General features: G+C 48.8%; 1 protein-coding gene across 5 annotated transcripts in view; it reads left to right on the top strand.

Moving 5' to 3' along the window:
* The window catches only part of IFFO1 (intermediate filament family orphan 1), a 237387-nt gene that overhangs the window by 49128 nt on the left and 173824 nt on the right, over positions 1–14435 (top strand). For 4 of the 5 annotated variants that reach the window (XM_069243097.1, XM_069243100.1, XM_069243099.1 and 1 more), the window contains exons 2-4: positions 4165–4225; positions 5666–5761; positions 9435–9575. In XM_069243097.1, the coding sequence (XP_069099198.1) occupies positions 4165–4225; positions 5666–5761; positions 9435–9575 (298 nt within the window). The remainder of the gene's footprint in view (positions 1–4164; positions 4226–5665; positions 5762–9434; positions 9576–14435) is intronic. The other variant, XM_069243101.1, reaches the window with a different exon arrangement.

The raw sequence follows: 14435 nt of genomic DNA, 5'->3' as shown, positions 1-14435 counted from the left end.
CTGACCTAACTGTGAACCAACTGTCACCTCACTCTCACCTCTGAGGCATGGTGGGATACTGGAGGTGCCCAGGGTCTTAAAGTCACGGTGCCAATTTTTGGTTCTGCTGTGTTAACCTGCATGCAGCCTATTGGCTAATAATGCTCCTTTAGTTTCAATGTAGTTTTTCTCTTTAAAGTGGATGGTTTACACTGTCTATGCCTGATACTTTGAATACACAAAGTTTTATCTTTCAATTTATGTTCTTCTAAAAAATAAATTAAAATAAAAAATAAAGCATTTTTTGCCCTTTTCTCAACATAGGCTGCATTGGCTGTTTGCACATGTATATATATTATGTTTGTATTGAAATTTCCAATAAAATGTTATTTTCTTAGATATTTCATACATATATATGTGTGTTTGTATATCCTCCAGGGTCCCCGCACGTGGGCGGGAATATTCAGTGTTTATGACTATTGATGAGGATCCCCTGGAAGAGAAATATATATATATACAGGATATATATATATATATATATATATCACCCGAAACCCTAAAAACGTCTTACCACCTAGAAACCCATACCCACCCTAAACCTTAAAATTACCCTTGGCACCCAAAAACCCATACCCGCCATAAAACCTAAAATTGCCTTTGCTACCCAACATCCCTTACCCACCTTAAAACCTAAAAATGCCCTTGTTACCCGAAAGCCCATAGCCACCCTAAAATCTAAAAATGCCCTTGTCACCCAAAAACACATACCCACCCTAAAACTTAAAAATGCCCTTTCCACCTAAAAACATATTCCAACCCTTAAACCTAAAAATGCCCTTGCTACCCAAAACCCATACGCACCCTAAAACTAAAAATGCCCTTGCAACCCAAAAACCCATATCCACCCTACACCCTATTAAAAAAAAAAACACCTGCCATGCAAAACAAAACCCCACACTCATCCTAAACTCTACAAATTACCTTTCCCTAATATGTGTGTGTCTGTGGGTGTAGGGGGTGTATGTGTGTATTTAAATGTGTGTGTGTGTGTGTGTGTGTATATATATATATATATATATATCTATATATATATATATGAATATGCCTTTACCATTGATGCCTTTGCAACGAGATTCTTAGTAATGGCATGCGTGGTAAAGGCATATTTGCTGTAAAGGCATGCTTGGTGATGTCACAAGGGCGGTTAAGCCTTCTTGGTAATGTCATGCGGGGTTCAGCCGTCGTTGTAAAGGCCATTTCCCAATGCTTGTTTTACTTCGCGACAGGGAGGAGAGGCCATATTATGTATGGGTCCCCATTTCTCCTCTGCTTAGCAGTGTAAAGCAAGGACAGATGATTTGGCGAGAGGAGGCATACATAACATAAAATTATTAATTGTGAAAACATGAATTACATGGTCGCGTAACATAGAGAACTATTTGATGTCACTCATAAACCCTGCGTGAAAAATAACCCATTAATTCATCGTTTCCCATCTAAAATCTATGCATGATTTTTACTAAATGTGGAGATTTCATTTTAATTCAATTTATGAAAAATTAACCTAATGTCGGTTTGGGGATCCGTAGCACTCAGTGGGACGGGCTGGGCAGGGGTTTCTGCAAGAAATCACCCTCCCAGCCAGGGCGCGCCTTAGGAACTGAGCCAGAAATCGTGGAGAGGTTGTTACTGGAATAGAGCACTGCATTGCAGTGGAGAGGGATGCGAGGCGGAAGAGAGAGAGGGGACGGGGTTTAGGCAGTGGCAGAGGAGAGTGAGAGGACAAAGTGAAGCAGACGAGGGGAAGCATTAAAAGGTGGGAAAACTAGAGGGAGGGAATTTACCATCCTGCGGCTAAAGGAAAATAGTCATTAGTTCGATTTTGTCATTAAAGACTTCACCTGCAGATGAATTGAAACAGTAATCTGTTGGCGTGCATCTGACTTCTGCAAGTGAATGGCAGTGGTAATCTGGTTAACGCCATGTTAGAACTAACCCAATGCAGGTGGATTACCTGATTTCCTAGAATATCGCCTATTGCTAATTAGCACTTGTATAGAACTCACAATAGGGTAACCGAGCATAGTCGAGCTAATCCCTGCAGGTGAATTACATTAGTAATCAGAATACCTATAATATCAAATCCTGCCAATGTGGTTCAATTACACTAGCAATACGGTTACTCCCAGAATCGGACTAGTGCAGGTTAATTACATGTTCTAATGCTTTGTCATGCAATTCTGTGGGATCTGAGGGCTATAACTAGCTGGTGTTTTACCTGTACCCACTGGACTAACCTTGGAGAGAAAGCTCAGTTGGTTTTGCAGAATTTGAACAGACCCAGTGGTCTGCAGATGCCAGCAGATGTCAGCAGTGCAGAGACTATTTAACTCACAGTTTTCTTTGTGGCTTTATCGGATCCTCTCCACAAGAAGAGCTACTACACCGCGAAGGTCAACAACAACAGTAATCCAATGCCATACATAGCCTGAGCAATGAGGGTTGGTTATAGCAGTCATCTGATTACCTATGATATTGTATCTGTAGGAAAGTGCCTCTTTTGACATGGTTGTCTCCCTCTTTTTGCCTGGTATCTAATGTAATTTTGATTGAAAGTGCACAGCGTTCCTGCTAACCAGGGTCCACCTGTCGCCTCCGGCCCAAGTCGAAGTGGGCCCCTGGTGTCAACAAAGCCTCACACCTCCTGGACTCCTCGATGATGTCTGCAGCCTCAGACCTCAGGACCCCTCAACCTTCGAGTGTTCCCAGACACAGAAACCCAACACAAAAGGACACCTCTGCTCCCGTCACCCATGGCCTGGTATACAGAGGTCCAACAGTGCACCTATGTCCCAGAGCACCCCACGTTTGTAACCTACCTGTTGGTTGACCTCGTCTGGCCTCATGGCCAGAGCCTGCAGCTTTTCTCCAGAAAGACCAATCCCCATTTAAATACATTAGGCACCCGACGCTGTACTACACCTCTTCACCCAGCTGCCCCAGTGCCGCCTGGAGCGACCTGTTGGTGTGGTCCTGACCCTTGCCATTGCAGTGAAAATAAATGTAGCCCATAATAATTTATTTAAGATAACAGTACTAGTAAACACACATTTTTTTTGCTACAGTGCAAATGCCAAATTCACGTTTTGTTTTTTACCACAGTTCAGAAAATTATTATGAGAAAAACATGTTTTACTGCCTGAGAGATGGCACTCAACAACTACTTTACACAAGAAAACAATTTTCCTACTAATCTCAGGGTCTCTTCAATGTGAGCTTACGGATGCAGATGCACCCAGTATAATATTCTATTTATTATCATTGTTGAGGGAAGGGGAGGGCATCATTATTCGCCTGAGGCTTTATCTCTTGTGACTCATGATGGCCCCTCCCACTCATAACAATGTTAATAAGCATCATATTACATTCTGTGCATCTGCTTATACACTATGGGGCATATTTATGAAAGAGTTGCATCGCCCTTGCGCCATGCAGCACAGCACAAAAGTGATGCAACTCTTAAGTTAGATTTATCAAACCACAGTAGTTGGCCTTGCCTGGCTTGATAAATGAAGTAACGCAATGCTACGTAAATCAATGCGTTACTGGGAAGGCGTTCCATGGGTGGAGCATGGGTGTTTCTACACATCCACCTGTGGATTTTGGTGCATTCACAGATTTACAATTACTGGTATACCTGGGAATGCATCAAAATGCTACGCCTCCCCAGGTGAGGCCTAATGAGGAGAAATACTTTTATTTCTGTTCCTTCTGCAGTACACATAGAAAGAGGAAAATGCCTCTCAAGGCTGTTTTTGTGCAGGAAGGGCATCTTATGCACAAAGCAATACTGCTTACAAAGCAGGCATGCTTGCACCATGGTGCGGGGTGCCAGGCAGCACACAGGAATGTGCTGACCAATGTTAATTATGGCGCACTCCTGCCCTTTCCCTATTAAGCAGCGCTGTGTGATTTTTCTGAAATAAATATGCCCCTAATTAAGTATGCGTATGTGTATAAAATATGAAGTCGTTCCTGCAAACGGTAATACATCTGTCCTAACTTCACACAGTTCCTACCCCAGACATGGGCGCTGCACCGAGTGTGTCTGGTCTGGGCAGGTTGTGTTTGGCAGATGTGAGAGACTGGCGGGCATTATTCTGATATATTGTTTTATATTTGCAGATGGGAGGAAGAATACACTATGAGGGTCCAGCTGCAGGACAAGGTGAACGAACTCCATGAGGTGAGGTCCAAGACTGCACCACTCTTACGCTGCCATCTTGCACCCACTGCCCTCTACTTGCTGCCCGCATGCTGTCAACTGTTAGCAGGCCTCCTGGTTTCACTCTCTGCCAACTGCCTTCGAGCTGCCTTTTCCTGCACGCTACCTGCTCACACGCTGCGTTGTGACTCAAAGCTGCCTGCTGCTTGCATACATCCTGTTGCCTGCACGCTACATGTTGATTGCATGCTTCATGCTGCTCCTCAACACCTGCCGCTTTCAAGCTACTTGCAGCTCGCCTACTACCTTCTTCTTGTGAGCTACATGCTGTCTGCACGCTATGTGCTAATTACACACTTCCTGCCACTTACAAGCTACCTGTTTGCTTGCTGGGCTGTTGCTTACAAGCTATCTTCTGCTAACACTACCTTCTATTTGCAAGCTACATGCAGTTAGCACACTACTTGCTGCTTGCACATACATGCTGTTAGCACACTACCTGCTACTTGCAAGCCACATGCTGTTCGTACACTACTTGCTGCTTGCAAGATCATGCTGTTAGCACACTACCTGCTGCTTGCAAGTACATGCTGTTAGCACACTACCTGCTACTTGCAAGTACATGCTGTTAGCACACTACCTGCTACTTGAAAGTACATGCTGTTAGCACACTACCTGCTACTTGAAAGTACATATAGTTAGCACAATACCTGCTACTTGCAAGCTACATTCAGTTAGCACACTACCTGCTACTTGCAAGCTACCTGTTTGCTTGCTGGCTGCTGCTTGCACAGTATTTGCTGCATGCAAGCTATCTGCTACTTGCAAAACTACATGCTGTTAGCACACTACTTTCTGCTTGCAAGTACATGCTGTTAGCACACTACTTGCTACTTGCAAGCTACATTCAGTTAGCACACTACCTGCTACTTGCAAGCTACCTGTTTGAGAGCTGGCTACTGCTTGCACAGTATTTGCTGCATGCAAGCTATCTGCTACTTGCAAAACTACATGCTGTTAGCACACTACTTGCAAGTACATGCTGTTAGCACAATACCTGCTACTTGAAAGCTACATTCAGTTAGCACACTACCTGCTACTTGCAAGCTACCTGTTTGCTTGCTACTTGCTGCTTGCACATACATGCTGTTAGCTCACTACCTGCTGCTCGCAGGCTACCTGATCTTTGCCACTACCTGCTGCCTGCGCGCTTCTTGTTGCCTTCACACTGCCGGACACCTTCTGCTCGTGTGTGATCTCCTGCTCTGCCTGCTGCTCATGTGTGATCTCCTGCTCTGCCTGCTGCTCATGTGTAATCTCCTGCTCTTCTGCTCACCAACTACTTTCTGTTCCCACACTATCCTCACAGCTTACAAACGATGCTTACTCTCCACTGCAAGCATGCTGTTCGCACAGCTCACACCCTGTCGCCCCTGTTCTCTTCTCCCCTCTCCTGCTTAGGAGGCACAGGAGGCTGACGCCTGCCAGGAAGAGTTGGCAGCAAAAGTGGGCCAACTGAAGGCCGAGCTTGTGGTTTTCAAAGGGCTAATGAGCAATGTGAGTAACAACAGACCTCTTTTCTACATGTGTGTTCTCGACCACATCATCCCAACATCCCTGTAGTGTGCCACCTCCTTTCACTGCAGTGCGAACAGTTTCTCACCGCATTCCCACCTACTACAAGCAGTGACCTGAGCTATCCTTGTTGGCTGTCCCCAGCGGTACCCTGACACTTGGAGCTTCTACCAGTAGTTCCTTGTCGGTGGGATCTGCCTCAGAGCCCTGTTGCTGCTCCTGTGGCAGTGCTGGGATTCAGGTGGTGAGAGGATCTTTCCTACTTCCAGGTGTTTCAATTGTCTGGATAGTGGACGGGTTGTGTCATATTGGCAGGGTTAAGGATGTGGGACTATCCATAAGGTTAGGGTTGTGGTTTTAGAGTTGCTCATAGTTAGTGTGCTGGTATTTAGGTTAGAATTGGTTTTATTTATTCATTCATTTATACATGTGATTTTTATATAGAGTGGACTTTGTTCAAAAGAAGTGACACTTGACATATGAATAAGACATTAAATCACATGGAGTACCGTGTTAAATGCTAGTACAAAGTTACCCAAACTTTTGATAATGCAAGATGTGAAGGATAAACAAGGCACGTCGCTTCTCATTAGTCAGCAGTAATCCCCTGGTAGTCCCATGAAAAGATAATGTCGGATTGTGGTTACCCAAGAAGAAAGTGATTTGTAGAGATAGTGACAAGTTGGAGTAATCAGGCAGCGAAGCTCTAACAGTTTGTAGAGTTGGAGAAGGATGCCAGGCAGCAGAGAGCAGGAAAAGGACAGAAGACAACGAATTGGGCCAACGCCAGGATGAAACCTTAACAAGATGCTTACATTGCCTAGAAGCAGTCACGCTGGCTAAGGCGGAACAGAAGAGGGCAGAGCTAAAAGGATCTTTAGAGAAGAATGTCTTTCTGTCAGTCTTGAATATAAGCAATGAAGCATTGGTTCATAATCCCGGTGGAAAGAGTACCAGGCTCTGGTAGCACTACCCCAAACGATTGTGCGTTCCTTCTTAAAAGTCAGGGGTTCAAGAAGTAGCGTGTCAGGAATAGGAGGGATCCAATCCCCCCATGTTTCTTTAACTTTCGTGCCAGGTATCGTGGACTTAGGGTATGTAGAGCATTACGAGTAAAATCTGGGGGTCGGAGTTGGAGTTCAGGTTGGTTTGAATAAGGTTAGATTTAGAATATTAGTTTCGTGATTATGGTTTTGAATTAAAGTTGATGATTAACATTGAAGCATGGGTTGGTGGTTGGAGTTTGAGAGGTCTAGGAATTTGGTTGGGGTTAGGTTAGGGCTTCCGGGCTGTTCTGTAGCTGTGATTATGTTTACGGCCAGGTCTGGTGTTACCCCGAGAAGATCTGAGTTACAGTCTGTGCAAAGTCAGCGCATATATAGTGTGTAAAGATGGGTCCGAATTTTAGGGATTATGTATGATGGGAAAATACGCCCTGGTAGCAGGAATGGGTGCTGCTCTGTTTAGGTTAAGGAAAGTTTAGGATTACATTGTTATTGGGGTAAATACGGTTTAGGACTGTTGTTGTTATGAAGAGAGGAAGTGGCCTACTTTGGGGTTTTAGATTGGGCTGGTGTTTGGGTATGGACTAGTTTAAGTAATGAGAAGGGTTATGGTTTGGGTTGTGAAGTGGAATTTGTATATGGATTGTGGTATATTCAAGGGTATGTTTGGGTTGTTGTGTATTACTGGTGATATAATTAGTCACATTGGCAGAGTTAGAGATGAAGGAGTTGGGTTTGATTTAGGGTTGTGGTTGTAGGGACCGGCTTATGGTTAGGGTGTTAGTGATTTTGATTAGATTTAGTTTGATCAGGTGTTGTAAATTGGTTCAACTTTCATTAGGACTAGGGGGGTGATTCTGAGACTGGCGGGCGGCAGAGGCCGCCCGCCAGTCTTCCCCCGAAAAAATACTGCTCCGCGGTCGCAAGACCGCTGAGGGTATTTTGAGATTTGCCCTGGGCTGGCGGGCGGCCGCCAAAAGGCCGCCCGCCAGCCCAGGGCAAATATACCTTCCCACGAGGACGCCGGCTCCGAATGGAGCCGGCGTAGTGGAAAGGTGCGACGGGTGCAGTTGCACCCGTCGCGTATTTCAGTGTCTGCTTTGCAGACACTGAAATACTTTGTGGGGCCCTCTTACGGGGGCCCCTGCAGTGCCCATGCCATTGGCATGGGCACTGCAGGGGCCCCCAGGGGCCCCGCGGCACCCCCTACCGCCATCCTGTTGGAACAGGATGGCGGTAGGGGGTGTCAGAATCCCCATGGCGGCGGAGCGCGCTCCGCCGCCATGGAGGATTCTCCCGAGCAGCGGAAAGTCGCGGGAGACCGCCGACTTTCCGTTTCTGACCGCGGCTGAACCGCCGCGGTCAGAATGCTCGACGGAGCACCGCCAGCCTGTTGGCGGTGCTCCCGTGGTCGGTGAGCCTGGCGGTCACCGACCGCCAGGGTCAGAATGACCCCCTAGGTTTGAAAAGTTAGTGTATTGGCTTTGGTTTGGAAATAAAGTGGAGAATTAAGAATGGAGGTTGGGTTGGTGGTTGAAGGGTGGGAATTTATATGGGCTGGAGTTGAGTTGGTGTGTGACCTTTGGCTAAAGAAGGGTTGTGCTTTGGCTTGGGAGAATGGTAGTGTAACGGGAAGACAGATTATGACTTTGGATAGCATTAGGTTTTTAGCTGAAGTTGAAGGAGGGGGGGGAGTAGTAGTTTGAACTGGACATTAGGTGTTGGATTGGTTTGCGGTTGTAGCTGGGTTTGAGAGAAGAATTTGGCGTTGTGCTTGGTTGTGGGTTGGGATTAGGGTAAAGTGTAATGAGAAAATAGCCTAACTAGCTTTTTTAGGGACTCAGGCCCTCATTACGAACATGACGGGTTGGCCCGCCATGCGGGCATTGGCGGCTGAATCCGCCAGCCGCCATGGTGGGCCAACCCGCCATATTCGGAACAGGGTGAGGGCCGTCATCAGCGGCCCTTACTCACTGCCAGGCTTCCGCCGTCAGGCAGCCTGGCGGTGAGTGGAAACACTATCCGCCAGGGTAGCTTTGCTACCCTGCAGATAATGTTCCCATTTCCACCAGCCTTTTCCTGGCGAGTTATCCCGCTAGGGAAAGGCTGGAGGAGAGGGTGCCCCAGTACTGCCCATGCATTTTGCATGGGCAGTGCCGGGGCCCTGGTGCAGAGCCCTGTCACGCAGGTCACTGCCCGATTTTCGGGCAGTGATCTGCGCGATGGGTGCAACTGCACCTGCCGCACAGAGGCATTGACGGCGACTCCATGTGGAGCCGCCGTCAATGTCCCGGCAGGGCCTTTCTGTGAGCCGGCGGGCGGAAACAATGTTGTTACCGTCGTGTTCATAATGACCCCCTCAGTTTGAGAATTAGGTAATGTGTGTAGGTTAATTTTTAAATGTTTAGGGTGAGTTAAGTTGGTCTCAGCTCGTTATGGTCTGATTAGTGGTGACTCCGACAAGAGGATGCCATCTATTTAGAGTGCTTTGTGTTGGAGTTGGAGTTAGTTTGTTGTTACACTTGGAAGCGTTCTTCATGTAACTTTGCTTGTTAGTTGTTAAGGGACATGCACATTCAATGCTTCTGCCTCTTTGGCTCATGTTTTCTGAATCATATCTTCATTTCCTGATCTCTTCCTTGCTGCATCAGAATCTCTCCGACCTGGACACCAAGATCCAGGAGAAGGCCATGAAGGTGGACATGGACATCTGCCGCCGCATCGATATCACTGCCAAACTCTGCGACGTGGCCCAGCAGCGCAACTGCGAGGACATGATCAAAATGTTCCAGGTGAGGAAGAGGGGGACCCGCGGCCTCTCGGGGGCAAAGACCCAGGGCAGAAGGACACGTGGGCGGAGACACTTCACTGAGGCTAGGTGCCTCACACAGATACAAGACCCCTTCGTGAACCCCCGAGGCTTGGGCCTACAAGCACACCTGTGACGCCCCTATGCACAGAGATAAGGCAGAGAGATGAGGGGGTGCACAGGGAACAGAGACTTGGGGAGAAGCAGGAGCAGAGCCTCGGGGCACACAGATGGGTGGGAGAAAGAGTGAGAGAAAGACGGGGGGATAAAAGGCTTAGAGGGCAGGGACTGGTGCGAGGGCAGAAGGACCGGGAGAGTGAGAGAGTGGCAGAGGTACCGGTGTAAATAGAGAAAGGAGGGATCAGCAGAAACAAGCTGAGGAGCCCCTGTGATATTTACACCGGAGGACACAGGAAGCGGGGAGGAGAGGCGCGGGAGTGAGCGAAACAGAAGCTGAGGGAAAGACTCAGGAGTAGAAAATGTGAGAAATAAACAGACACACAGAGAAAGATTCAGAGATCCAGGTGAGCACAAGGGGTCCACGGATCATTAATGAGAGGGGCACTGACAGAGCTGCCCAAGGGTCTGGGGAAGCAGGGCGGGTCCGAGGGGCAGTGACAGAGCTGCCCAAGGGTCTGGAGAATCAGGGCGGGTCCGAGGGGCAGTGACAGAGCTGTGCAGCAGCCTCGGTGCTGGAATATCCTGGGGTACAGAGTGTAGGACTGAGGTGCATTGGAGGAGCTGTGTATGCGTGGAGCATGGGGTACCTTGCAGCAGGTCTCTATTGGAATGGTAGGGCACTGCAGCGGGCGAGGACTGAGATACAAGGGCCCATATTTATACTTTTTTAGCGCTGCATTTGCGCCACTTTTTGACGCAAAAGCGGCGCAAACTTACAAAATACAATTGTAAATTGAAAGTTTGCGACGTTTTTGCGTCAAAAAATGACGCAAATGCGGCGCTAAAAAAGTATAAATATGGTCCAAGGTCTCTCTGGGAATGGTAGGCACTGCAGCGGGCGAGGACTGAGATACAAGGTCTCTGTAGGAATGGTAGGGCACTGCAGCCGGCGAGGACTGAGATACAAAGTCTCTGTATGGCAACTGTAGGTCACTGCAGCGGGCGAGGACTGAGATACAAGGTCTTTGTATGGTAACGGTAGGGCACTGCAGCGGGCGAGGACTGAGATACAAGGTCTCTATTGGAATGGTAGACCATTACAGCGGGCAAGGACTGAGATACAAGGTCTCTGTCTTAGAATGGTAGGGCACTGGAGCGGGCAAGGACTGAGATACAAGGTCTCTGTATAGGAACAGTACGGCACTTCAGCAGGCGATGACTGAGATACAAGGTCTCTGTATTGGAATGGTAGGGCACTGCAGCGGGCGAGGACTGAGATACAAGGTCTCTGTATAGGAATGGTAGGGCACTGCAGCGGGCGAGGACTGAGATACAAGGTCTCTGTATAGGAGTGGTAGGGCACTGCAGCGGGCAAGGACTGAGAAACAAGGTCTCTGTATAGGAATGGTAGGGCACTGGAGCGGGCAATGACTGAGATACAAGGTCTCTGTATAGGAACAGTAGGGCACTTCAGCAGGCGATGACTGAGATACAAGGTCTCTGTATTGGAATGGTAGGGCACTGCAGCGGGCGAGGACTGAGATACAAGGTCTCTGTAGGAATGGTAGGGCACTGCAGCAGGCGAGGACTGAGATACAAAGTCTCTGTATGGCAACTGTAGGGCACTGCAGCGGGCAAAGACTGAGATACAAGGTCTTTGTATGGTAACGGTAGGGCACTGCAGCGGGCGAGGACTGAGATACAAGGTCTCTGTATAGGAATGGTAGGGCACTGCAGCGGGTGAGGACTGAGATACAAGGTCTCTATTGGAATGGTAGAGCACTACAGCGGGCAAGGACTGAGATACAAGGTCTCTGTATAGGAATGGTAGGGCACTGGAGCAGGCAAGGACTGAGATACAAGGTCTCTGTATAGGAACAGTAGGGCACTTCAGCAGGCGATGACTGAGATACAAGGTCTCTGTATTGGAATGGTAGGGCACTGCAGCGGGCGAGGACTGAGATACAAGGTCTCTGTATAGGAATGGTAGGGCACTGCAGCGGGCGAGGACTGAGATACAAGGTCTCTGTATAGGAATGGTAGGGCACTGCAGCGGGCAAGGACTGAGAAACAAGGTCTCTGTATAGGAATGGTAGGGCACTGGAGCGGGCAATGACTGAGATACAAGGTCTCTGTATAGGAACAGTAGGGCACTTCAGCAGGCGATGACTGAGATACAAGGTCTCTGTATTGGAATGGTAGGGCACTGCAGCGGGCGAGGACTGAGATACAAGGTCTCTATAGGAATGGTAGGGCACTGCAGCCGGCGAGGACTGAGATACAAAGTCTCTGTATGGCAACTGTAGGGCACTGCAGCGGGCGAGGACTGAGATACAAGGTCTTTGTATGGTAACGGTAGGGCACTGCAGCGGGCGAGGACTGAGATACAAGGTCTCGGTATAGGAATGGTAGGGCACTGCAGCGGGCGAGGACTGAGATACAAGGTCTCTATTGGAATGGTAGAGCACTACAGCGGGCAAGGACTGAGATACAAGGTCTCTGTATAGGAATGGTAGGGCACTGGAGCAGGCAAGGACTGAGATACAAGGTCTCTGTATAGGAACAGTAGGGCACTTCAGCAGGCGATGACTGAGATACAAGGTCTCTGTATTGGAATGGTAGGGCACTGCAGCGGGCGAGGACTGAGATACAAGGTCTCTGTATAGGAATGGTAGGGCACTGCAGCGGGCGAGGACTGAGATACAAGGTCTCTGTATAGGAATGGTAGGGCACTGCAGCGGGCAAGGACTGAGAAACAAGGTCTCTGTATAGGAATGGTAGGGCACTGGAGCGGGCAATGACTGAGATACAAGGTCTCTGTATAGGAACAGTAGGGCACTTCAGCAGGCGATGACTGAGATACAAGGTCTCTGTATTGGAATGGTAGGGCACTGCAGCGGGCGAGGACTGAGATACAAGGTCTCTGTAGGAATGGTAGGGCACTGCAGCCGGCGAGGTCTGAGATACAAAGTCTCTGTATGGCAACTGTAGGGCACTGCAGCGGGCGAGGACTGAGATACAAGGTCTTTGTATGGTAACGGTAGGGCACTGCAGCGGGCGAGGACTGAGATACAAGGTCTCTGTATAGGAATGGTAGGGCACTGCAGCGGGCGAGGACTGAGATACAAGGTCTCTATTGGAATGGTAGAGCACTACAGCGGGCAAGGACTGAGATACAAGGTCTCTGTCTAGGAATGGTAGGGCACTGGAGCGGGCAAGGACTGAGATACAAGGTCTCTGTATAGGAACAGTAGGGCACTTCAGCAGGCGATGACTGAGATACAAGGTCTCTGTATTGGAATGGTAGGGCACTGCAGCGGGCGAGGACTGAGATACAAGGTCTCTGTATAGGAATGGTAGGGCACTGCAGCGGGCGAGGACTGAGATACAAGGTCTCTGTATAGGAGTGGTAGGGCACTGCAGCGGGCAAGGACTGAGAAACAAGGTCTCTGTATAGGAATGGTAGGGCACTGGAGCGGGCAATGACTGAGATACAAGGTCTCTGTATAGGAACAGTAGGGCACTTCAGCAGGCGATGACTGAGATACAAGGTCTCTGTATTGGAATGGTAGGGCACTGCAGCGGGCGAGGACTGAGATACAAGGTCTCTGTAGGAATGGTAGGGCACTGCAGCAGGCGAGGACTGAGATACAAAGTCTCTGTATGGCAACTGTAGGGCACTGCAGCGGGCGAAGACTGAGATACAAGGTCTTTGTATGGTAACGGTAGGGCACTGCAGCGGGCGAGGACTGAGATACAAGGTCTCTGTATAGGAATGGTAGGGCACTGCAGCGGGCGAGGACTGAGATACAAGGTCTCTATTGGAATGGTAGAGCACTACAGCGGGCAAGGACTGAGATACAAGGTCTCTGTATAGGAATGGTAGGGCACTGGAGCAGGCAAGGACTGAGATACAAGGTCTCTGTATAGGAACAGTAGGGCACTTCAGCAGGCGATGACTGAGATACAAGGTCTCTGTATTGGAATGGTAGGGCACTGCAGCGGGCGAGGACTGAGATACAAGGTCTCTGTATAGGAATGGTAGGGCACTGCAGCGGGCGAGGACTGAGATACAAGGTCTCTGTATAGGAATGGTAGGGCACTGCAGCGGGCAAGGACTGAGAAACAAGGTCTCTGTATAGGAATGGTAGGGCACTGGAGCGGGCAATGACTGAGATACAAGGTCTCTGTATAGGAACAGTAGGGCACTTCAGCAGGCGATGACTGAGATACAAGGTCTCTGTATTGGAATGGTAGGGCACTGCAGCGGGCGAGGACTGAGATACAAGGTCTCTGTAGGAATGGTAGGGCACTGCAGCCGGCGAGGACTGAGATACAAAGTCTCTGTATGGCAACTGTAGGGCACTGCAGCGGGCGAGGACTGAGATACAAGGTCTTTGTATGGTAACGGTAGGGCACTGCAGCGGGCGAGGACTGAGATACAAGGTCTCGGTATAGGAATGGTAGGGCACTGCAGCGGGCGAGGACTGAGATACAAGGTCTCTATTGGAATGGTAGAGCACTACAGCGGGCAAGGACTGAGATACAAGGTCTCTGTATAGGAATGGTAGGGCACTGGAGCGGGCAAGGACTGAGATACAAGGTCTCTGTATAGGAACAGTAGGGCACTTCAGCAGGCGATGACTGAGATACAAGGTCTCTGTATTGGAATGGTAGGGCACTGCAGCGGGCGAGGACTGAGATACAAGGTCTCTGTATTGGA

This window comes from Pleurodeles waltl, chromosome 7 (genome assembly GCF_031143425.1).
Source record: "Pleurodeles waltl isolate 20211129_DDA chromosome 7, aPleWal1.hap1.20221129, whole genome shotgun sequence".
Lineage (NCBI taxonomy): Eukaryota > Metazoa > Chordata > Amphibia > Caudata > Salamandridae > Pleurodeles > Pleurodeles waltl.
Note: the sequence above shows the minus strand (reverse complement) of the source record. Positions and strands in the feature narration are given on the sequence as shown.